General features: G+C 47.8%; 2 protein-coding genes across 5 annotated transcripts in view; one reads left to right on the top strand and one right to left on the bottom strand.

Moving 5' to 3' along the window:
- The window catches only part of SH3GLB2 (SH3 domain containing GRB2 like, endophilin B2), a 30,617-nt gene extending 28,111 nt beyond the window's left edge, over positions 1-2,506 (top strand). For all 3 annotated transcript variants that reach the window (XM_070758629.1, XM_070758630.1, XM_070758628.1), the window contains one exon: positions 50-2,506. In XM_070758629.1, the coding sequence (XP_070614730.1) occupies positions 50-157 (108 nt within the window). In that variant the 3' untranslated portion in view covers positions 158-2,506. The remainder of the gene's footprint in view (positions 1-49) is intronic.
- A 1,428-nt stretch (positions 2,507-3,934) lies between these two features.
- Positions 3,935-21,942, bottom strand: part of NUP188 (nucleoporin 188) — a 47,898-nt gene continuing 29,890 nt past the window's right edge. The window contains exons 27-45 of one of the 2 annotated variants that reach the window (XM_070758605.1): positions 20,445-20,614; positions 19,756-19,825; positions 19,467-19,534; positions 17,124-17,319; positions 16,679-16,753; positions 14,889-14,974; positions 13,897-14,042; positions 12,953-13,134; positions 11,928-12,128; positions 10,746-10,838; positions 10,502-10,660; positions 9,806-9,943; positions 9,639-9,713; positions 8,502-8,711; positions 8,037-8,168; positions 7,794-7,867; positions 5,908-6,037; positions 4,443-4,650; positions 3,935-4,270 (exon numbers count right to left, since the gene is read on the bottom strand). In XM_070758605.1, coding sequence (XP_070614706.1) covers positions 4,474-4,650; positions 5,908-6,037; positions 7,794-7,867; positions 8,037-8,168; positions 8,502-8,711; positions 9,639-9,713; positions 9,806-9,943; positions 10,502-10,660; positions 10,746-10,838; positions 11,928-12,128; positions 12,953-13,134; positions 13,897-14,042; positions 14,889-14,974; positions 16,679-16,753; positions 17,124-17,319; positions 19,467-19,534; positions 19,756-19,825; positions 20,445-20,614 — 2,382 coding nt within the window. In that variant the 3' untranslated portion in view covers positions 3,935-4,270; positions 4,443-4,473. Of the gene's footprint in view, positions 4,651-5,907; positions 6,038-7,793; positions 7,868-8,036; positions 8,169-8,501; positions 8,712-9,638; positions 9,714-9,805; positions 9,944-10,501; positions 10,661-10,745; positions 10,839-11,927; positions 12,129-12,952; positions 13,135-13,896; positions 14,043-14,888; positions 14,975-16,678; positions 16,754-17,123; positions 17,320-19,466; positions 19,535-19,755; positions 19,826-20,444; positions 20,615-21,942 lie in introns of both variants that reach the window. The other variant, XM_070758606.1, reaches the window with a different exon arrangement.

Here is a 21,942-nt window from a genome sequence, read left to right as displayed (position 1 = left end):
ACAGCCTCCGGCTTGGTTGTGGTTCACCCTCCCGTTTCTTCTCCTCCAGATGATCACTGTGTACAGTCTCCCAGGGATGGACCCCGACTGGCTGATTGGAGAGCGGGGCAACAAGAAAGGCAAAATCCCCGTCACCTACTTGGAACTGCTGACTTAAGCGCGCCGGGCAAGGACTCTCCAAGCAAATCCACTCCTCCTCCTCCTCCTCTTTTTTCTTCTTCTTCTTTTTTGGAAAGGCTGAAACTGATTCATTCCGAGATCCCTCGCTCTCCCTATTTATTATTATTATCGTCGTTGTTATTTGGGGGTTCTTAGGATGTGTGGGTTAAGGACCCCAAAAGGATGGCGGCGAATCACTTCCATTCTCCAAGGTTTAGCCTAGTTGGCTTTGAGGGAAGACGCCCCCAGCCTGTTGGGTTTAGTGGTAGGTCATGAGGACTAGCCACTTTAGAGACCCTTCCTTCCCATCTTTCCTCCCTCCTTTCCATCCTCCCTTCCTTTTTTCTCTTCCTAACATCTCCCATCTTTCCTCTCTCCCTCTTTCCCCCCTTCCTCCTTCCTTTTTTCTCTTCCTTCTCTCATCTTCCCTCCCTTTCCATCCTTCCTCCTTCCTCTTCCTTCTTTTTCCATCTTCCTCCCTACCTGCCTTACCTTTCTTTCCATCCTTCCTCCTTCCTTCCTTTTTTTCTCTCTTCCTACCTTCTCCCATCTTTCTTCCCTCCCTCCCTTTCCATCCTTTTTTCCTCTTCCTTTTTTCTCCCACTTTTTCTCTTTCCATCTTTCCTTCTTTCCTCCCTCCTTTTTTCCATCCTTCCTCCTTCCTTCTCCATCTTTCCTCCCTCCCTCCTTTCCCTTTCCTTCCCCCTCCTTCCTTCCTTCCCCTTTTTCTCACCCCGTGTCTCTCCTCCTGTCTTTTTCGGAGCATTCAATCCATTTTAGACATTCCAGCCCAGGGGGTGGGTGGGGATTTCTGACCACAGGCCTCCCCCCCCCCCTCCCCCGGCCTTTGCCCATCCATCCAAGAGCCCACTCCCCAATTCGGAGCCAGTCGGAGAAGAAAGCGTTCGCCTGGGACGTAGGAGGCACCCACCCCTACAAGGACCCTAAGAACTTCACAAAACAAAACTATCTGGCCATGCACCTGTTTTCCACACCTTGTGTGTTTTCCCTCACACTGCCTTCACGTGTGCAAACACCACACACTCCAAACACATCCGCCTGCCAACTGAAGAGCCCGGACCTTTGTCCAGTCTCTCTTCAGGCCCCACAGCTCAATCCGCGAGGTGCTTCTCTCAAACGCAAAGCCATGTGTAGAGCCGGCGTAACCTAGCACAGAGCATGGAGCAGATTCACCAACCGTCCTGTCGCCTGAGGACGCGTGGTTCAACGCTTGACCGGTCCGTTTTTGTTTTAATTTTGCGCTTTTTAGGCTGATGTCGGGTGGCAGACTCCTTCCGTAAATGCGAATAAAGTTTGAAGGACTTGCAAAAGTTTCTTTCTTTCTTTCTTTCCTTCCATTTCTTTCTTTTCTTTCCTTCCTTCCTTCCTCTCTTTCTTTCTCCTTTTTTCTTTCCTTCCTTCCATTTCTTTCTCCTTTCTTTCTTTCCTTCCTTCCATTTCTTTCTCCTTTTCTCTCTTTCCTTCCTTCCATTTCCTTCTCCTTTTCTCCCTGTCCTTCCTTCCTCTCTATTTCTTTCTTCTTTCTCTTTCTCATTCTTTCTTTTTCTGTCCGTTCTCCCACTAGGCTTCATTTTATTATCCCTTCCCGAGTTTCTTCTCAAGAAAAAGCCACATGGGGTTTAGGTTAATTCTGCTCTTTCTGGGGAGATCAGTCCCAGCCTGGGAAGAGCTTTGACAAGGTTCTCCGAGTCTTCCTTTCCTGGAGGAATCCCCTGAAGGGCCCTGGAGTGTGGGACACTGCCCAGTCTTTTGGGGCAGAGTACGTTTGGCAGAGGGAAGACTCTTTCTGGCGTGATCCACGGGCAAAAAATAATAAATATCCCGTGGTTCCTTCAAAATACTTCTGAATAACCCAGGAAGAGCTCGGAAGCTGCTTTGCAGGGAGCCGAAATCATGAATCCTAAAAATGAAAGTTGGACCTGAAGCAACAGGGGGATCCTCTCTCTCTCTCTCACACACACAAATATAAAACAATTTTATTTGTCCTTTTCTAAGTTATAGACGTTCTTCCTGTGTGCTCGGTTTAAAGCTTCTGCACGATTTCGGCCAATTTGAACCACGTTTGGTTCTGGATTATTTTGCTTTTTCCGACGCTTGGTATGATGTATTCCTGATCCGAGTCGGAACCCCGTTGGGGGCCACGGTCCTGGTGCCTGCCCCCCCCCCAGCCTTCCCTTGCAACTGTTTGTATTTTGCTTTCCCCCCCCCCCCTTTCTTTTCTCTGTCGAGTTCCTTTAACAATTGCAGAGGTTCCAACGGGCCGAGAGGCTCAGATGTCAAGGAAATGCCCGATGCTCTTGATTAATAAAAAAAAAAGGTTAGCGCTGCCCTCCGTCTCAGCTGCCTTCTTCCGACAAAGCAGGATGCCTGGGGCTCTTGAGCTAATGCCCCCCACTCCCAAGGCTTAGCCAGAAATCGGGACTGGCCCCCAGGGGTTAGAGAAATGCAGCTAGTCCCCAATTTACGGAATGCCTGAGCCCAAAATTGGTTACTAAATGAATTTCTTTGGTTGGTTGTATTTTACGTTTGAATTTTTGGTTGAGAGTTTGCAACATTGCCGCCTGGCAACCTGCAATTTAGGAGAGTTTGTGGCGGGGGGTTTGGCAATTTTTTGGAAGCGTTTCTGGTTTTCGGTAAAACAGAAAACGCACCACGGTGAACAATGGATTCACTTAGCGAACGGCATTCACCCAATCTCCCTGATGATTCACTCAACAACCTTCCCCCCCCCCCCGAAAAGGTATCAAAATTGATCTGCTTTACAACCGTCACGACTTACAGCCATAACGGGCAGGCTTAAAGGTCCATAGAATGAAGACCTGGATTATCGGGGGCCATAGGCTGACATTGTAAGCAGCCCAGAGAGTGATGTAAAAGCAGTTACGGGGCAGCATAGAAGTCTTAAGAACCGTCGCTGTTGCTGAACTATGGTTGTAATTTGAGGACTAACATTACAGTACCTCTACCTAAGAACGCCTCTAATTACGAACTTTTCTAGATAAGAACCGGGTGTTCAAGATTTTTCTGCCTCTTCTCAAGAACCATTTTCCACTTACAAACCTGAGCCTCCAAAACTGTAACCAGAAAAGGCAGAGAGAAGCCTCAGTGGGGCCTCTCTAGGAAGCTCCTAGGAGGAAACAGGGCCAGAAAAGGCGAGGGGAAGCCTCTGTGGGGCCTCTCTAGGAATCTCCTGGGAGGAAACAGGGCCGGAAAAGGCGGAGAGAAGCCTCTGTGGGGCCTCTCTAGGAATCTCCTGGGAGGAAACAGGGCCGGAAAAGGCAGGGAGAAGCCTCTGTGGGGCCTCTCTAAGAATCTCCTGGGAGGAAACAGGGCCTCCACCCTCCCTGTGGTTTCCCCAGTCGAATGCCTTATTTGCTTTTACATTGATTCCTATGGGAAAAATTGCTGCTTCTTACAAACTTTTCTATTTAAGAACCGGGTCACAGAACGAATTAAATTCGTAAGTAGAGATACCACTGTATTTCAATTTCTATCCAATTGCAAAGCACTGTTAGTTTTATTCTGGACATTTAATCGAGACGGCTGCAGAAGGTTTTACGGGTGTTGGCGTTAAAGCAGCCGAGAGCCGCTGTGAATCATAGAGAGCTGGTGTTCCTAGAGGTGCCTCTCACCTTTTTTCCAACTAGTTTTACGTGCGCTGCTTTATTCCTTCTGGGAAAAAGTTGTCTCCGAAAGCGGAAGATGAACTGGGCGACGTATTGGCGAACGTTCAAAAGAGGTCGCAGCCCCAGCATTGCTTAGAAACGCGTTTAATCGATATAAATAGGAAAAACAACTTGTACAAAAAAAGGGGGGGGGATTCAAGCAACGGGATTCTGCTTTTCGATCCTGCCGGCAAAGAGGACCGAGGGACTTTTATAAAAAATATCTCCTTTCTGCCCTCGGAAAAGGCAGAGACGGGTCCCGAGGGAAGCGGGAGGGAGGGAGGAGGAAGAAGAGGGTCTCTGCTCTTCGTTGGCAAGAGCAAACGCCGTCTGTCTGTCCGTGAGATTTACCCCCAATAATTGTTTTCGGGAAGGACATTCCAGCGCTCTCCGTCTGCTTTCCATCCCAGGCCGCATATGTTAAGCTAGAAAAATAATTGATGGGCTTATGGAGGCCAAGCCAGATTTACTTGCAATAGGGGAGGTAGAGTTGGGGGGGTTTCTTTCCCGCAGACGGGGGTCCTTTGCTGGAAGAGACCAGCCGACGCCACCCTGGTGGCGGTGGGTGGAGGTCCCAGAATGGATGGGAGAACGAACCCGAGTGCGAAACATCTTCAGCCCGGGCATTTTATCTCTGCACGTGTCGGACGAAGGCCTGGACCAGCTGGAAAAGGGGCTCCTGGCTTTCCGGCCCCAGCTTGGAGGAGGAGGAGGGTTTTCCCTGGGGGGAGGGCAGGAGCCCCCCCGCGGGCGAGGAAGGGCCGCCGCGACGGAAATAGCGGGACAGGCTGGAGAGCAGCGTGCTCTGAAAAGGGAACACAGGGTTACATGTCATTCCTTCTGTTGCGGGAGGGGCTAAGAAAACCGGGAGGCGGCGAGTTCCAGTCCTGCCTCAGGCATGGAAGCCGGCTGGGTGTCTTTGGCCCAATGGCCAGGAGACTGTGAATTCTAGTCCTGCCTTAAGTTTAGAGGTTTCTGGGTGAATTTTGGACAATCACCAGGAGACAGTGAATTCTAGCCCTGCTTTAGGCATGGAAGCCGGCTGGGTGTTTTTGGGCCAATCACCAGGAATTGTGAAAAGGCACAAAAAAGGGGCAACAAGAAGGATCAAGGAAATGGAGCCCCTCCCTTGTGAAACCAGGGTGCAACGCCTTGGACTCTTCAGCCTTGAAAGACGGCGTTGAAGGGGGGATTTGACCGGTGTATAAAATCATGCATGGGATAGAGAAAAAATCCTTTTCTCTGTCACACAATACTCGTACAAGGGGACCCTCCCTAAAGCTCATAGGTAAGAAAGCGAGGACAGATAAAGGGAGATATTTCTTCATCCAGAGGGTCCTTGGTTGATGGCATTCACCTCCAGAACAGGTCGTGACAGCTGTCAGCCTGGAGAGCCTCAAGGCAGGATTACACAAATGCCAAGTGTATCATGGGTGGTGATTGAAACGGATCTCCAAGTGCCGCCTCTATGTGGGTTGAGGCAGGCAGGGTCCCCTTGGGTCCCGTTTGTTGGGGGTCAGGGGAAAGGGAGGGTCTTGCCTTCTGTTTCTGCTCAAGATCCCCATGGACAATTGGGGGGTGGGCACTGTGGGACACAGAATGCTGGACTCGATGGGCTTTGGCCCCATTCAGCAGGGCTCTTCTTAGGTTCTAGTCCTGCCCTAGGCATGAAAGCTGCTTAGAACCTTTGGCTAAGAACCAGGAGGTGTCGAGTTCTAGTCCTGCCTTTGGCATGTAAGTCAGCTAGTCCCTTTCTCCCAGTCCCGCCCACCTCACAAGGTTGTTTTTGTGGGGAAAAATAAATGGCAGGTATGTTGGGTACCTTCACTACTGTGGGTTATATGTACAAATAATAAATCTACATACAAATCTAATAAATAATAATAATAATAATAATAATAATAATAATAATAATAATACAGGCAGGATGCAAATCCGTCTCCCCACTGCACAGGTGATGGAATTGCCATCCTCCCATTCAGCCCAGCCAAGGGCAGCTGCTGCCGGGGATGATGGGAACGGCAGTCCAAGGCCCCCACTGAGCCGCGAAGGGCCCCCTTACCAGCTCCGAGCTGAGCTCCTGTTTCATGCGCTGTTTATCCCGCGGGTGCACCGCTGGATCCTTCAAGTACCGCACCGCCTGAGAGATCAGCAGGTAGAAACAGTTTTCCATGGTAAACATCAGGAGAGGCCTGGAACGAAAGCGGGGTTGGTTGAAAGGCGCTCGCCCACGGGTGGGGGACTATGGTACGGCCCTGCCCAGCAAGGAATTCTGGGAGTTCAAGTCCACAAGTCATAGAGGGGCCATAAATGTTAGGATTTTTTAAAAACAGATTTCTTATGCATTGTATTTCAGTATCTATTTTGCTGTGAGTCTGCAAAGAAGGACGGCACAGAAATAATAATAATAATAATAATAATAATAATAATAATAATAAATAATAATAATAATAATAATAATATTAGAACAGTGAAGAACAGTGCCTCCCACTCCCAACCTCTCCAGACTTTTAAAGCCCTACATGGCATTGGGCCAGAATACGTCCGGAACCGCCTTCTACCGCACGAATCCCAGCGGCCGATTAGGTCCCACAGAGTTGGCCTTCTCCGGGTCCCGTCGACCAAACAATGTCGTTTGGCGGGACCCAGGAGAAGAGCCTTCTCTGTGGCGGCCCCGGCCCTCTGGAACCAGCTCCCCCCAGAGATTAGAACGGCCCCCACCCTCCTTGTCTTTCGCAAATTACTTAAGACCCACCTTTGTCGCCAGGCATGGGGGAGTTAAGTTATCCTTTTCCCCTAGGCTACTACAAGTTATGCATGGTATGTTTGGGGTTTTTTATAATAAGGGTTTTTAGTTGTTTTATTAATTGGATTGTTACATGCTGTTTTTTATCATTGTTTGTATGCTGCCCCGAGTCTGCGGAGAGGGGCGGCATACAAATCCAATTAATAATAATAATAATAATAATAATAATAATAGTAATAATAGTAATAATAATAATAATAATAATAATATAATAATAATAATAATATCACACCCCTCTCTGCACTAGAAGAAAGACTGATCGAAATGCAAACAGCAGCCTGGATTATAGTGTGTGTTTGCCACTTTGACTTATGTATGAGGGTCGCCCAGAAAGTAATGCACCACATTTTTTTTTCTCAGCCTACAGTAATATACGAAATGCGAAACTTTAGATGTACATTGTTTGACTTGTCAGGAGTGCGCGTGTAAATTTTGCGTCTCTTCAGACAAGAGCGTAGCTGCAGCCATGTTTCGAAATGGCGTCTGCAAGTGTTGTATGTTACAAGCAGCAGTCGTCACTGAATTTCTCACTGCGGAGAAAAGAAACTGTTGGGAACATTCACCAACGTTTGTGTAGAGTTGATGGAGAATCCGCAGTCGACAGAAGGACGGTTAGTCGCTGGGCACAGAGGGGGAGGCCACTGCAGTGCAGAAATGGCTTCGTGACCAGAACCAGGAGTGGTACCGACAGGGCATTCACGCCCTTGTGTCTCGCTGGAGGAAGGCAATAGAACGGGATGGAGATTGCATGGGAAGATAGGGAGTGTAGAAGAAACATCCTTCTTTCTCGCGTGTAAGTTTCATGTTTCATCATTGGAGAAAATAAAACGTAGTGCATTACTTTCTGGGCGACCCTCGTGGCATTAGCAATACCGTTTAGACTTATATACCACTTCACAGTGCTTCTCCAGCCCTCTCTAAGCATTTTACAGAATCAGCCTCTTGCCCCCAACAATCTGGCTCCTCATTTGACCCACCTGGGAAGGATGAAAGGCTGAGTCAACTTTGAGCCAGTGGTGAGATTTGAACTGCTGAACTACAGTTAGCAGTTAGCTGAAGCAGCCTGCAGTGCTTTCAAACCCACAGCAAAAATAATAATAATAATTCTTCTCCAAAGTTGGCCAAAGCCCCCAGGCACCTACTTGAGGGTCTTGCTCCCTTCCTGCTGGGGGGAGGGCTCTGCAGCCAGGCTGAAGGGGTCCTTCTTCTTATCCAACTGTGGGAAGAGAGAAAAGCGGCGTCAGAACCCAAGGCCAAGTCAGGAGTCATTTTTTGCCAAGTGTGGCCTCAACCACAGCAGCCCCACAAATAACTAAACCGCGTCTCCAAATCGGCAGCCTGGCCGTGCGCGTCTCCACTCTGCGCAAGCTCCTGTGAACTCTTACCTCCCCTAACATGTTCAGGGCCACGTTGATGGTGGCCAGCAGGGTCCCAAAGGAGGGGGCCACCTCGGAGTCAAAGCCCGGCGTCGTGAAGCTCAGCATGAAAAGGAGGTCGTACTCGGCCAGGTCCAGCGACTGCGGGAGGAAGCAGAATCCCTGTGATTGGCTGCCCTTATTGGCTACGTTTATTGGGCCGCCTCTCTCAGCGTAGGGGCTGCCCCTGGGCCAGTGATGGCGAACATGTGTGTTATCGCGAATGTGTGAGTGCCCACACCCAGAATTCAATGCCTGGGGAGGGTGAAAACAGCTTCCTCCACCCCCTGGAGGCCGGAAATGGCCTGTTTCCCAACTTCTGGTGGGCCCAGTAGGCTCGTGTTTCGTTCCTTCCCAAGCTCCAAAGGCTTCCCTCCCTCCCCCATCGCCCCGGAGGCTTCTGGAGCTTTGCAATCCTCCATCTGGTCCCTCTACCTGGTCGAGAAGGATCTGACAGATGTCGGGGGTGAAGTGGCGCAAGGCGGCAAGACACTTGCTGAGGATTTTCAGGAGGCTGTACTGGACCGTGCGCAGCGCCCTCTCTTCCACCGCCTCCGATTCCGGGCTGGCTGCCTTGGCCGAAATCTGCGGGGCCCTCTGGAGGCGAGGCAGGACCGCCGAAGGGATGGATTCTCCGTTCTTGGCCTGGGGAGAGGTCAAGGACTGGCTCAATCCTAGGTGATATTCCATTAGGTCAGTGTTTCCCAACTTTGGCCACTTGGAGATAACTGGACTTCAACTCCCAGAATTCCCCAGCCAGCGTTTGCTGGCTGGGGAATTCTGGGAGTTGAAGTCCAGTTATCTTCAAGTTGCCAAGGTTGGGAAACACTGCATTAGATGACCATGTAAGGTAAAAGAAGGTTGTAAGCATGTGGAATGTTGGCTCGTAGGGTGTGCACTGCAATCTGACTGGGCCAGAGCATTATAAAATGCAAAGCAACTTTACAATGAATGCTTAGCTGTTGTGCTATTGCTTATTTATTATTTATTTATTAATCGGACTTAAATGCTGCCCCTCTCCATGGACTCGGGGCGGCTTGCAACATTTCAATAAAAATGCAATACTGTATATATTAACACAAATGATTAATTTAAAATTTTTCAAAAAGCTAAATATTTAAAAATCAAACATACTACGACATCCTACACATTCACTGGCCAGAGGCTGGAGTCTAGTGACCCCAAGCCTGGCGTCATAAATACGTTTTCAAATTCTTATGAAGGGTAAGGAGGGTGGGGGGCAGTACAAATCTCTGGGGGGGAGTTGATTCCAGAGGACCGAGGGAGTTGATCCCCTAGGACCCGCCAATCTCTCTTTGTGGGTGAGGTCTCCAGAACTGAACACAGTATTATTCCCAATGGGGTCTCACCAGAGCTGTATACAGCAGGATCACAACCTCCCTCTTCCTGCTGGTGATACCTCTAGCTATGCAGCCAAGCCTTCTACTCGCTTGTCACGTCCTATTGCGTAGCTCTGTATATCCGGACAGGAGAGACCCAGGGAGGGTGAGGGAAGGCCCCAGGTGGACCAGATGTGGTGGGAGGGCATCCAGGGGGGGGGGGGGCACTCACCTGCAAGTAGTGCTGGAGCATTTTGCGGCTGTGGAGCAGGGAAGTGCAGGCTTGGCACAAGTAGCACAAATTGACCTGGAATGGAGGAGAAGGTGAGAAGAGACAGAGGCCGTCCTCCACTTACGACCACCCCAATGTCCGCTGCTAAGGGAGGCAGGTCCCCGTACCTGGGCATCTTTCAGGAGCTGGGGCAGGTGGAAGTGCCACTCCTTCATGAAGTTGGACAGCTGGAGGAGGAAGCCCACCGTGTGGTCAGCTTCTTCCAGGCAGGCCAGGCTCTGCACCGTCCGGACAGCGTTTAAGCACTGTGGGTAGAAAACTCTTTTGAGCCCCACCTCCCGAGGGGGGGAGGGCTGGCGGGACCCTTGCCCACCCCCACTCACCCTACTTGCAATCTCAGACCCTCGACTTATAGCCATTTAGCAACCATCTGGACGTTAGGGCGGCACTGAAATTCATTTGTTTTGGCAACTAGACTCTGGGGGTCCCCTGACTGCCATTTGCGACCATCCCAGGCCGGCTTCCGACAAGCAAAACCAAGGGGGAAAGCCGGATTTGCTTAAGGACCATGGGATTCCCTTCACAATAGCCTCGCTTAACTATTCCTGATTGGGGCTGTTAGTATATGTCTTTTTTTTATTTTAATATTAGATTTGTTCCACTGTAACATTGTTTTTTATTATTGTGGGTTTGTAAACCTGGTTTGTAAACCGTTATTAGGATGATATGTGTATGATATTGGACTATTATTGCTTTTTTGCCCATCTGTATAAAAGTCTAAATGCTATTGCTATTCCACCCCCACCCCCCAGTCTTCCAAATACCAGGAAAGGCCCCTCCTTGAAGTCCGAAGAGAAGCCCACCTGAAGGATCCTCTCCTGGTGCACCCCCACAAAGTCCAAGGCGTCGGTCAGGAAGTTGTAGCGGAGGGTCTTCAGCAGGCGCTCCATCAGAGACACGGAGAGGCGGTAGACGCCCGGCCAGGACGGCCCGTCCAAAGACCGACGAGAGGAAACGGGGACCTGCGCAAGCAAACCGAGATCAAACCACGATAGGAGGGGGAAACAGGCCTCCAGGGAACTTTGGGGGGGGGGAAACTCCACTCACCTGCCCCCCTCCGTTGCTGCTCAGCTGGTAGACGCTCAGGAGGGGCAGGCAGATGCTGTGTAGGACCCCAGATGTGGCCACGGCCGCTGCCCCCTGAAAGAGAGGAGGAGGAAGACGGGGGAGCTCAGGGGGGGCAGGGGCAACCCAGGGGACCAGTCTTGGGGGCCACTGAGTCTTAAAATCCAGCCCCGGCCAATGACCGAACGTATGGGGCATGATGGGATGGATTAATTTTAAGTATTGGGGTCATTAGAGTGTAATTTAATGTAGATTTCTTACATGTTTTGTATTAACTTTTGTTGTGAGCTACCCTGAGTCTAAGGAGAAGGGTGGCATAGAAATAGAAACATAGAAGATTGGTGGTAGAAAAAGACCTCCTGGTCCATCTAGTCTGCCCTTATACTATTTCCTGTATTTTATCTTAGGATGGATATATATACAGCGGGATCACAATCTCCCTCTTCCTGCTTGTTATACCTCTAGCTATGCAGCCAAGCATCCTACTCGCTTTCCCTACCGCCTGACCGCACTGTTCACCCATTTGGAGACGGTCAGAAATCACGACCCCTAAATCCTTCTCTTCTGAAGTTTTTGCTAACACAGAACTGCCAATACAAGACTCAGATTGAGGATTCCTTTCCCCCAAGTGCATTATTTTACATTTGGAAACATTAAACTGCAGTTTCCATTGCTTTGACCATTTATCTAGTAAAGCTAAATCATTTGCCATATTAGAGACGCCTCCAGGAATATCAACCCTATTGCACACATTGGTCAAATAGAGTCAAATATAAAGGTAAATATAAACTGATAGATATAGAATGGTAAATTTACAAATGTAAGTATACAAAAAAGTTAAAAATTGAAATATAAGGAAATGATGAAATGGGTAAGATCTGTAAAAAAAAAATCTTGTGATGTATACACCTTCTTTTATTTATATTTTGTAAAAACTAATGAAGGAAACTTTTTTTAAAAAAAAAATAAATAAAATGGGGCAAAACTCACTTAGTCACTGCCTCGCTTAGCAACGGAAAACGGGCGCTCAATTGCAGTTGTAAACTCGAGGACTGCGTGCACTTGCACCCCGCGTCAGGCAGGGGGCGACAACACATGTTGGACGTTGTGGTTCCTGCGAGGGACGCAGAAGCCGGCCTGTCAACCAGCCGCCCCTGGGCTTACCTGCTGAGTCTTGGCCAAGGTGAGCAGCAAGTGGAGGGAGGCGTCGGTGAAGTGCAGGTTCTGCTTCAGCCTCAGGCTGACCTCCAAGGTGGTGTAGAGGGTGGGCAGCAGCGGGAGGCTCCGGGTCACCTGCAGCCAGCCCTCTCCCTCTTCGTCCACTTCGCACAGCTCCTTGGCCAAGTGGAGGCCCAGCACACACACCTGGGGGGGGGGGAGGGAAAAGAGGCTTGAGCCCACCGGATGCTGGTGAAACAACCGAGACGGAAAGGGGAGGGGGAGGTAGGAAGGGGGCTTCTTGATCTGCAAAATGGATCCCTCTGACCTTTGGCAGGGGAAGAGAAACAGTCTGGCTTAGCGGCTGAGGTGCCTGTCCAGAAACCAGGAGACAGAGAATTCTAGTCCCACCTTAGCCCTGAAAGTCAGCTGGGTGATTTTGAGCCAATCCCACCAGGAGACGGTGAGTTCTAGTTCTGCCTTAGGGATGAAAGATGGCTGGGAGATTTTGGGCCAATCGTCAGGAGACGGTGAGTTCTAGTCCTGCCTTAGGCGCGAAAGCCAGCTGGGTGACCTTGAGCCAGGGGTAGGCAAAGTTGGCTCTTCTATGACCTGTGGACTTCAAATCCCAGAATTCCTGAGCTAGCATGATTGACTCGGGAATCCTGGGAGTTGAAGTCCTCAAGTCATAGAAGAGCCTGCTTTGCCTACTCCTGCCTTAAGCCAATCGCCAGGAGACGGTGAGTTCTAGTCCCGCCTTAGCCATAAAAGGAATGAATGGATTGGCCTCTTTCTCTCCCTCAGCCCAGCCCACCAAACAGGGCTGCTGTTGTGGGGAAATTATAGGAAGGCACAGGAGCAGGTTCACTGCCTTGAGATGCCGCTACAGTAATAAAGGAGGGATGAAATAAACGGCAATAAGGAATGATGGGAGGGCCAGTGGCGAAAAGGGGAGACTGCCCTGTCGCGTCCCTACGCTCCCCCCCAACGATGCCCGAGAGCCACTGGGGTCTTATGACCTCCTGACTTGCCCCGTCCCGCTGGTCCTTCTGCTTGTGCCGGGAGCTGTCGTCCGTCTCCATGCTGTCTTTGTCCTCCGGGGAATCCCCCAGAGTCAGGCAGTGCCTGGTGTGGTCGAAGAGGGCGATGAACTCCTCCTGGAGGGTCTCACACACGCTCAGCACCAGCTGGGAGTACTGGGGGATTTCACTGGCTGGGGATGGAGAGAAAAAGAGAGGGAAGGAAGGCGAGACAGAAAAGAGACAAAGAGAGAGGGCGGGAGGGGAAAAGAGAGAAAGAGAAAAAGAGACAGAGAGAGGGAAAGAGAGATAGGGAGCAAGAGAAACAGAGAGGGAGGGAAGGAGAGGATGAGAGACAAAGAGAGAGAGGGAGGGAAAAAGAGAGAAAGAGAGACAGAGCAAGCGAGAAAGAAAGAGAAAGTGAGAGGGGGTGGAAGGAGAGAGAGAGAGAGAGAAAGATAGAAAGAGAAAGAGAGGAAGGGAGGCAGAGAGATTTGAAACAAGCAGAGTAGTTCAGGCAGGAGGGGAGGTCAAAAGTCCCGTTAGAAAAGACAACTTCAACAAAACCAATCGTGGTGACCCAACTTCCCAGCGGAAATAGCGAGTCAACCTCTGTTGATTTGCCCCGTTTTACGACCTTCCTCGCCACAGTGGCTAAGCGAATCCCTCCCGGGGCTCATCTAGCCAGAATGCTTGTTAAGTGAATGTGACGTTTGTTAGCAGGTCGCAAAAGAGGATCACGTGGACACCCCCCCCCCAGGGGGAGACACCACCGCGACTGTCGTAAGTGTGAACCGGTTGCCAAGAGCCCAAATATTGATCACGTGACCCCAGGGGGTGCTGCAGAGGTCGGAGGTCGTGTCCGTTTGTTTTCACTTGTAACGGCCACTAAACGAGGACTGCCTGAATTGGAACCCAGCACCCGACTCAACCTCCTCCCCCGGCCTCCCGCTGACCTTTGGCTTCTTTCATCTGCAGGACGGTGATGAGCGCCGAGAAGACTTTAGCTTTGGTCTTCTCCATCAGCTGCTGGTCGGCCTGGAGGACCCCGTCCAGGATCTGCGTCAAGGAGTCGATGATTTCCTCCGCCGAGCCCAACTTGCTGGCAGCAGGGAGAGAAAGGGGAAAGGGGGGAGAAAGCCCCTTGAGACCCCTGGCAGGGATTTTGGACGGGCTCGGTGGCGGCCTCGGGCTTAGGTAGCGCTCCGGGAGTGAGTGTTGGGGTGGGCTACTGCTGTGGCCCGTTCCTAGTTGGCAAGGCAGTTTAAGAGCCGGGGTGGCGCAGTGGTTAGAGGGCAGCCCTGCAGGCTCCTTCAGGTAACTGAATAGCTGTAGTTCAGCTGTTCAAATCTCACCACCAGCTCAAGGTTGGCTCAGCCTTCCATCCTTCCGAGGGTGGTCAAATGGGGACCCAGAGTGTTGGCGGGCAAGAGGCTGAGTCTGTAAACTGCTTAGAGAAGGCTGTAAAAGCACCGTGAAGCGGTATATAAGTCTAAATGCTATTGCTATCTTCCTTCCTTCCTTCCTCCTTTCCTTCCTTCCTTCCTTCAGGTTGACTCAGCCTCCCATCCTTCCGAGGTGGCTCAAATGAGGACCCAGATTGTTGGGGAGCAAGAGGCTGATTCTGTAAACCGCTTAGAGAGGGCAGTAAAAGCACTAGGAAGCGGTATATAAGTCTAAATGCTATTGCTATTATCCTTCCTTCCTTCCTTCCTTCCTTCCTTCCCTTTCCTTCCTTCCTTCCTTCCTTACATACTTAAGGTTGACTCAGCTTTCCATCCTTCCAAGGTGGGTCAAATGAGGACCCAAGATTTATCAATTTATTTATTGCTAGTGCTAATGCTATCTGGGTTTCTCAGCCCTGCTGCAAAGTCTCAGGACCGAACCTGAGATGTTCCGCACGCACAATTTCCCTAGGCAGCTGCATCTTTTCACCAAAACCACCTACCTCCTCCACTGTCGCAGCAGAATTAGCAGGAGGGTGCAGAGCATGGACCCCAACTGCAGGCAGCACCCAGAAGTGGGAACCAACAGCTGCGGAGAGATTTGTTTTCAATGAATGCCTTTTCAATGTGAAGTTGTCATCACTTGTTTTAAATGTATTGGCCAGGATGTCAAACTGAAACAGTCAAGACTTTAAATAACTTAATAAAGGTGCATTGAAGTTTAAAAAAACATTACTGTGGTTATCAAACTTGCACTATAAAATAATATACTGCTCAAAAAAACTAAAGGGACCACTCCAAGAACCCATCCTAGATCTGAATGAATGAAATATTATCACTGAATCCTTTGTTCTGTTCAAAATTGAATGCGCACAACAGCAGGTGAAATTGACTGTCAATCAGTGTTGCTTCCTAAGTGGACAGTTTGATTTCACAGAAGTTTGATTTACTTGGAGTTGTATTGCGTTGTTTTAAGTGTCCCCTTCATTTTTTTGAGCAGTGTAAGAAAGAGGAAAGAATAAAAAAAGACCAAGGTAGAAGGGAATTGCAGAAAAGCCTCCACCTGCTTCAGTTGTGTGATGGGTCGGACATGACTTTGCAACCCACAACAAAAATAAAATTTCTGAAGGGACCACAAAGACTGTAACTTGGTTATGACTGTAACTTGTTGCTTGTATCCTTAAGATTTTTATTAATATTGCTTCTTTATTGCTTATTTGACCCCTATGACAATCATTAAGTGATGTACCACATGATTCTTGACAAATGTATATTTTATTTTATGTACGCTGAGAGCATATGCACCAAGACAAATTCCTTGTGTGTCCAATCACACTTGGCCAATAAAAATTCTATTCTATTCTATTCTATTCTATTCTATTCTACAGAAGGCGAATCTCAAGGACGTGGGGATAACATTGTGGGGGCTGTACGTAAAAGGCCCTGGCTTATAAAAAAGATCCTACTTAGGCAAAATAATTGGTAATTACAGTATATTTCTCCACTGAGGGGGCTCATTTGACTGCTTTTAATGTCTCTATTCAAGGAACAAAGGGAGGCAGAGCGGGAACTTAGAAACATAGAAACTTTTACCCACTGTGCAGTGAGTTAAGGCTCTGAATCCAAGGGCATAATTTTTTTTTAAGAAAAAGCAAAATACAATAGAATAGAATGCAATGGAATAGAATAGAACATAACTCTTTATTGGTCAAGCGTGATTGGACCACACAAGGAATTTTTCTTTGGTGCATATGCTCTCAGTGTACATAAAAGAAAATCTACATATTTTATTTAATAGGAAAGTGAACACAAGAACAAGGGGAGACAATCTGAAGTTAGTTGGGGGGAAGATCAAAAGCAACATGAGAAAATATTATTTTACTGAAAGAGTAGTAGATGCTTGGAACAAACTTCCAGCAGACGTGGTTGGTAAATCCACAGTAACTGAATCTAAACATGCCTGGGATAAACATAGATCCATCCTAAGATAAAATACAGGAAATAGCATAAGGGCAGACTAGATGGACCATGAGGTCTTTTTCTGCCGTCAGTCTTCTATGTTTCTATGTTTCTACATTTGTCCAGAACAAACCAGAGGGAAATATTAATATTTTTATGATAAATATCAACATTTTTGCTGACTACCGAGCTAGACCCTCAGAGCTGATGGGCCAAAAAAAAGCTAACCCCCTCCAAACAGCCTCTCCGCTCGGCCATTTCTGCGAGGTCGCCCACAAGCAAAAACAGGTTTGATGGCTGAACCATGAGAGGTTTTTAAAATGCGGATTCTCACCAAAGCCTTGGTCCCACTCAAGACGTCCAAGAACAGCTGCTGAATCTCCGAGTCGGTCAAGTTCACGATATCAGCCTGAGGGCAAGAAATCAAGCTTGTGATTTAAAACCAGTAAATGATCAAAAGATTTAAATATGTTCAAAGGTTAAATAAGGTCCAGGAGTGAAGTGTTTTTAATAGAAAAGTGAACCCAAGAACAAGGGGGCACAATCTGAGGTTAGTTGGGGGAAAGATCAGAAGCCACGTGAGAAAATATTATTTGACTGAGAGAGTAGTAGATGCTTGGAACAAACTTGAACCTATGATTACATCACAGGAGGGAAGTGTTTTTAATAGGAAAGTGAACCCAAGAACAAGGGGGCACAATCTGAGGTTAGTTGGGGCATAGAAGTCGAATGAAATAAGTAAATAAAATAATAGATTAAAAAGAGGCCGTGGTCCTTACGTGGCTGGTGGAAACCACGAGCAGCATTCGCCAAGCTGAGATCAGCATCTGGTACTCGGTCACGGAGCTGCAGCCGCTGCCTTCCGTCTCGGCCACGTGGAAAGCCAGGGACTTTACGTAGCTGGACCAGTAAGCAAAGCGCTTCTCGGCCGAGAACCTCTTGAGAGTGTCCTTCAAGGGCTGGTCCAGAGACCCCCTGCAGGACACAAAGGACACAATATTCAATTCAATATCAACTTTATTTGATTAGTCAATCGACCATATCAAATTGAAAAAAAGGACCACATCGGTCATCATAAAACTGTGACCGGTTAAAATACAATAAAATTGGCAAAAATAGAGGGAATTTGAATAAATAATAAGTTAAAATGCAGTATAATATGCTAAAATTGAGTAGAGGACCCTCCCTTGAAGAAGGGTCACGGTTACAAGCAGGGGGGGTTCAAGCGACATTGCGGAGGATGGGGGAAAGTAAGGACCTCGACGCACATTTGCACAAGGGAGCCATAAGGGAGCTCGGACATCGAATGCGGGGAAGGTTCTAGCTTGGGGGGCTGAAAAGAGCGCTGGGAGAGCTACGTGGAACGTCGCAGGCGAACTCTGCCCCACCGCCTGGAGAGGATTTAATCAGTGGAAGGGCTTCCCTCCCTCCTCCACTGGAAGTTTTTAAGAAGAAGTGATAGGACAAGCAAGCATTTGTCTGAAATAGACTAGAAGGCAGAACAGAATAGAAAACGGAATGGAATGGAATAAAATGCAGGATGGAATAGAAATTGTTGGTTATGACCCTTCATGGCATCGGACCAGAATATCTCTGAGACCGCCTTCTGCCGCACGAATCCCAGCGACCGATTAGATCCCACAGAGTTGGCCTTCTCCGGGTCCCGTCGACTAAGCAATGTCGTCTGGTGGGATCCAAGGGAAGAGCCTTCTCTGTGGCGGCCCCGACTCTCTGGAACCAGCTCCCCCCAGATATCAGAGTTGCCCCCACCCTCCTTGCCTTTCGCAAGCTCCTTAAAACCCACCTCTGTCGTCAGGCATGGGGGAATTGAAATATTCCCTTCCCCCTAGGCTTATAGAATTTATACATGGTATGCTTGTATGTATGATTGGTTCTTTAAATTAGTTTTTTTTAGATTATTTTTAATATTACATTTATTTACATTGTCTTTTTTATTGTTGTTAGCCGCCCCGAGTCTTCAGAGAGGAGCGGCATACAAATCTGATAGATAGATAGATAGATAGATAGATAGATAGATAGATAGATAGATAGATAGATAGATAGGATAGATAGATAGAAGGATATAGATAGGATAGATAGATAGAAGGATAGATAGATAGATAGATAGATAGATAGATAGATAGATAGATAGATAGATAGATAGATAGGATAGATAGATAGATAGAAGGATAGATAGATAGAAGGATAGATGGATAGATAGATAGATAGATAGATAGATAGATAGGATAGATAGATAGAAGGATATAGATAGGATAGATAGATAGAAGGATAGATAGATAGATAGATAGATAGATAGATAGATAGATAGATAGATAGATAGATAGATAGGATAGATAGATAGGATAGATAGATAGAAGGATAGATAGATAGAAGGATAGATAGATAGATGGATAGATAGATAGATGGATAGATGGATAGAAGGATAGATAGATAGATAGATAGATAGATAGATAGATAGATAGATAGATAGAAGGATAGATGGATAGATGGATAGATAGATAGATGGATAGATGGATAGAAGGATAGATGGATGGATAGATAGATAGATAGATAGATAGATAGATAGATGGATGGATGATAGATTGGTAGATAGATGATAGATAGACAGACAGACAGACAGACAGACAGACAGACAGACAGACAGACAGACAGACAGACAGACAGACTGCAGAACAGAATGCAGGACAGAATAGAAAACAGAATGGAATGGAATAGAAATAGAATAGAATAGAATGCAGAATAGAATGCAGAATAAAATGCAGAATGGAATGGAATGGACTAGACTAGAATAGAACAGAACAGAATGTGGAATATAAAATGCAGAGGACAGAAGGGAACAGTTCTTTATTGGCCAAGTGTGACTGAACACACAAGGGATTTGCCATTGGTGCACATGCTCTCCAAAGGTGTAGGATTTCCTTCCTGAGCCTGGGGTTGGACTAGAAGATCTCCAAGATCCCTTCCAGCTCTGACATTCTGTTATAAGGACTGTGAGAAAAAAGTGAGGCACAAGACTCTCGACCGTAACGTCTTTAAGGACCAATCTCCCCTCTTCCTGGGCTGAATTCCTTCCTCACCCACACTCTCTTAATGCCACTTACTTGACCACGGAATAAATCTCCAGGCAAATTATTTTCATTATCAAGGCACAGGTGTCCAAGACACTCAGCTGCAAACAGAGAAAGGAAGGTGAGGATTGTGTGAGTTTTCTACCTGCAATTTCGATAAAAGGGGGAGTGGAAACTTCTAACCAGGCGGGAATTCTTTGTGTCCCCCTTTCCTTCTTTATATCAAGGACATTCCTGGCCCAGAGGCAGAAGCCGCCAGGGGCTCAGAGCGGCCGAGGGGGCTTGAACTCTCTCCCACCCGGTGAAAGTCCCATTCCCTTACCTCTGAGGTTTCGGATGGTGGAGGAAGAATTCCGAACAAGGAGCTGGTTAAGTTTCCCCAAAACTTTGGCCTAGAAACACACAAAAGGCACTCGTTTGCTTGGTTTCCCTCCTTTTCCCTCTTCTCCTCTGCTATTTTCTCATTCTTTTCATTTTTCTGAACTTTATACAGTGGTACCTCTACTTACAAATGTAATTTGTTCTGCGACCAGGTTCTTAAGTAGAAAAGTTTGTAAGAAGAAGCAATTTTTCCCATAGGAATCAATGTAAAAGCAAATAATGTGTGCGATTGGGGAAACCACAGGGAGGGTGGAGGCCGCGTTTCCTTCCAGGAGATTCCTAGAGAGGCCCCACAGAGGCTTCTCCCTGTCTTTTCCGGCCCTGTTTCCTCCCAGGAGATTCCTAGAGAGGCCCCACGGAGGCTTCTCCCCGCCTTTTCCGGCCCTGTTCCCTCCCAGGAGATTCCTAGAGAGGCCCCACGGAGGCTTCTCCCTGCCTTTTCCGGTTACAGTTTCGGAGGCTCAGGTTTGTAAGTGGAAAATGGTTCTTGAGAAGAGGCAAAAAAGTCTTGAACACCCGGTTCTTATCTAGAAAAGTTCGTAAGTAGAGGTGTTCTTAGGCAGAGGTTCCACTGTATAAACTAATGAGGCTCGCAGTTGGAAGAGTGTGTGTGTGGGGTGTTTCGCTCACTTGTTCCGGAGGACCAGCATGGCGCTGTCTCGGCGGTCCTGCCACAAGGCGTGGAGAAAAGCAACGGTGGCACGTTGCAGAAGCGGGGAGCACCAGTAGTACTCCTGCTGTTTGGAGTCAATCAGCTCCAGGACCACGTGAAGGCAGCTAAATTCCCCTAAGCTGAACTCCTGGAAGGGAAAGGAGTGGAAAATAGTGAGAAAGTATCATCACCTACGCACAAAAACGGAAGGGAAGCAAAAATTAGAACCAAGGAATGTCTTCCGTTCAAGAAGGAGACAGAGTTGATAAGACAAATTCCCAAACAAATAGTTTCCAAGCCAAGAATTACTCACAGGATTTAACCCTGTAATTGTCCAGAACTGCATGAAGGTTTGTTTTTAAACAACTCTCTACATTGGTTTTCTGCAAAGGGAACCTCCCCATTCCTCACCCTGGGAGTACAGACTGCGCACAGCTGTTCTGAAGTCCTCCTCCTGAGACTGTGTAACTGCTCTTGCCTCCCCTGTATCCTTCTCACTCTTGCGTCCAGGATAGGGTCCCTCATCTCCTCTTCCTCATCAGACCCAGGCAAAGCCCCAGCTGGGGGTTCTATAGCCTCTGCAGGCTCCTCATATTCTATCTCTCCCTCCTCATAGAAACATAGAAACATAGAAGACTGATGGCAGAAAAAGACCCCATGGTCCTCACTGTCCGACTCCTCTGACAGCCACACATGCCCAGAAGGACCCAATTCATCTGTCTCGAAGTCTGTTAGCAAGAGGACCTGGCTGCGATCCAACCACAACAGAAACCAGCACGGATTAGAAACATAGAAACATAGAAGACTGACGGCAGAAAAAGACCTCCTGGTCCACCTAGTCTGCCCTTATACTATTTTCTGTATTTTATCTTAGGATGGATATATGTTTATCCCAGGCATGTTTACATTCAGTGACTGTGGATTGAGCAACCACGTCTGCTGGAAGTTTGTTCCAAGCATCTACTACTCTTTCAGTAAAATAATATTTTCTCATGTTGCTTTTGATCTTTCCCCCAACTAACTCCAGATGGTGTCCCCTTGTTCTTGTGTTCACTTTCCTATTAAAAACACTTCCCTCCTGGACCTTATTTAACCCTTTAACATATTTAAATGTTTCGATCATGTCCCCCCTTTTCCTTCTGTCCTCCAGACTCTACAGATTGAGTTCATGAAGTCTTTCCTGATACGTTTTATGGTTAAGACCTTCCACCATTCTTGTAGCCCGTCTTTGGACCCGTTCAATTTTGTCAATATCTTTTTGTAGGTGAGGTCTCATTATTTCAGGTTTCAGCCTGGTGAGAATATTTGCGATCATAAATCAAGAACCACCTTGTGATTTCTCCCCTGTGAGCACAACTGAAAGAAACAGGCCACTAAGAAGTTTGTTTATATTTGCTGTTTCTTAATTATTCAGTGATTCGCTTAACAACTGCACCCAAAAAAGGTTGTGAAATCAGGCCCCCTGAATGATCAAAC

The sequence above is a fragment of the Erythrolamprus reginae genome, chromosome 8 (genome assembly GCF_031021105.1).
Source record: "Erythrolamprus reginae isolate rEryReg1 chromosome 8, rEryReg1.hap1, whole genome shotgun sequence".
Lineage (NCBI taxonomy): Eukaryota > Metazoa > Chordata > Lepidosauria > Squamata > Dipsadidae > Erythrolamprus > Erythrolamprus reginae.
This window is presented reverse-complemented; position numbering and strand designations above follow the sequence as displayed.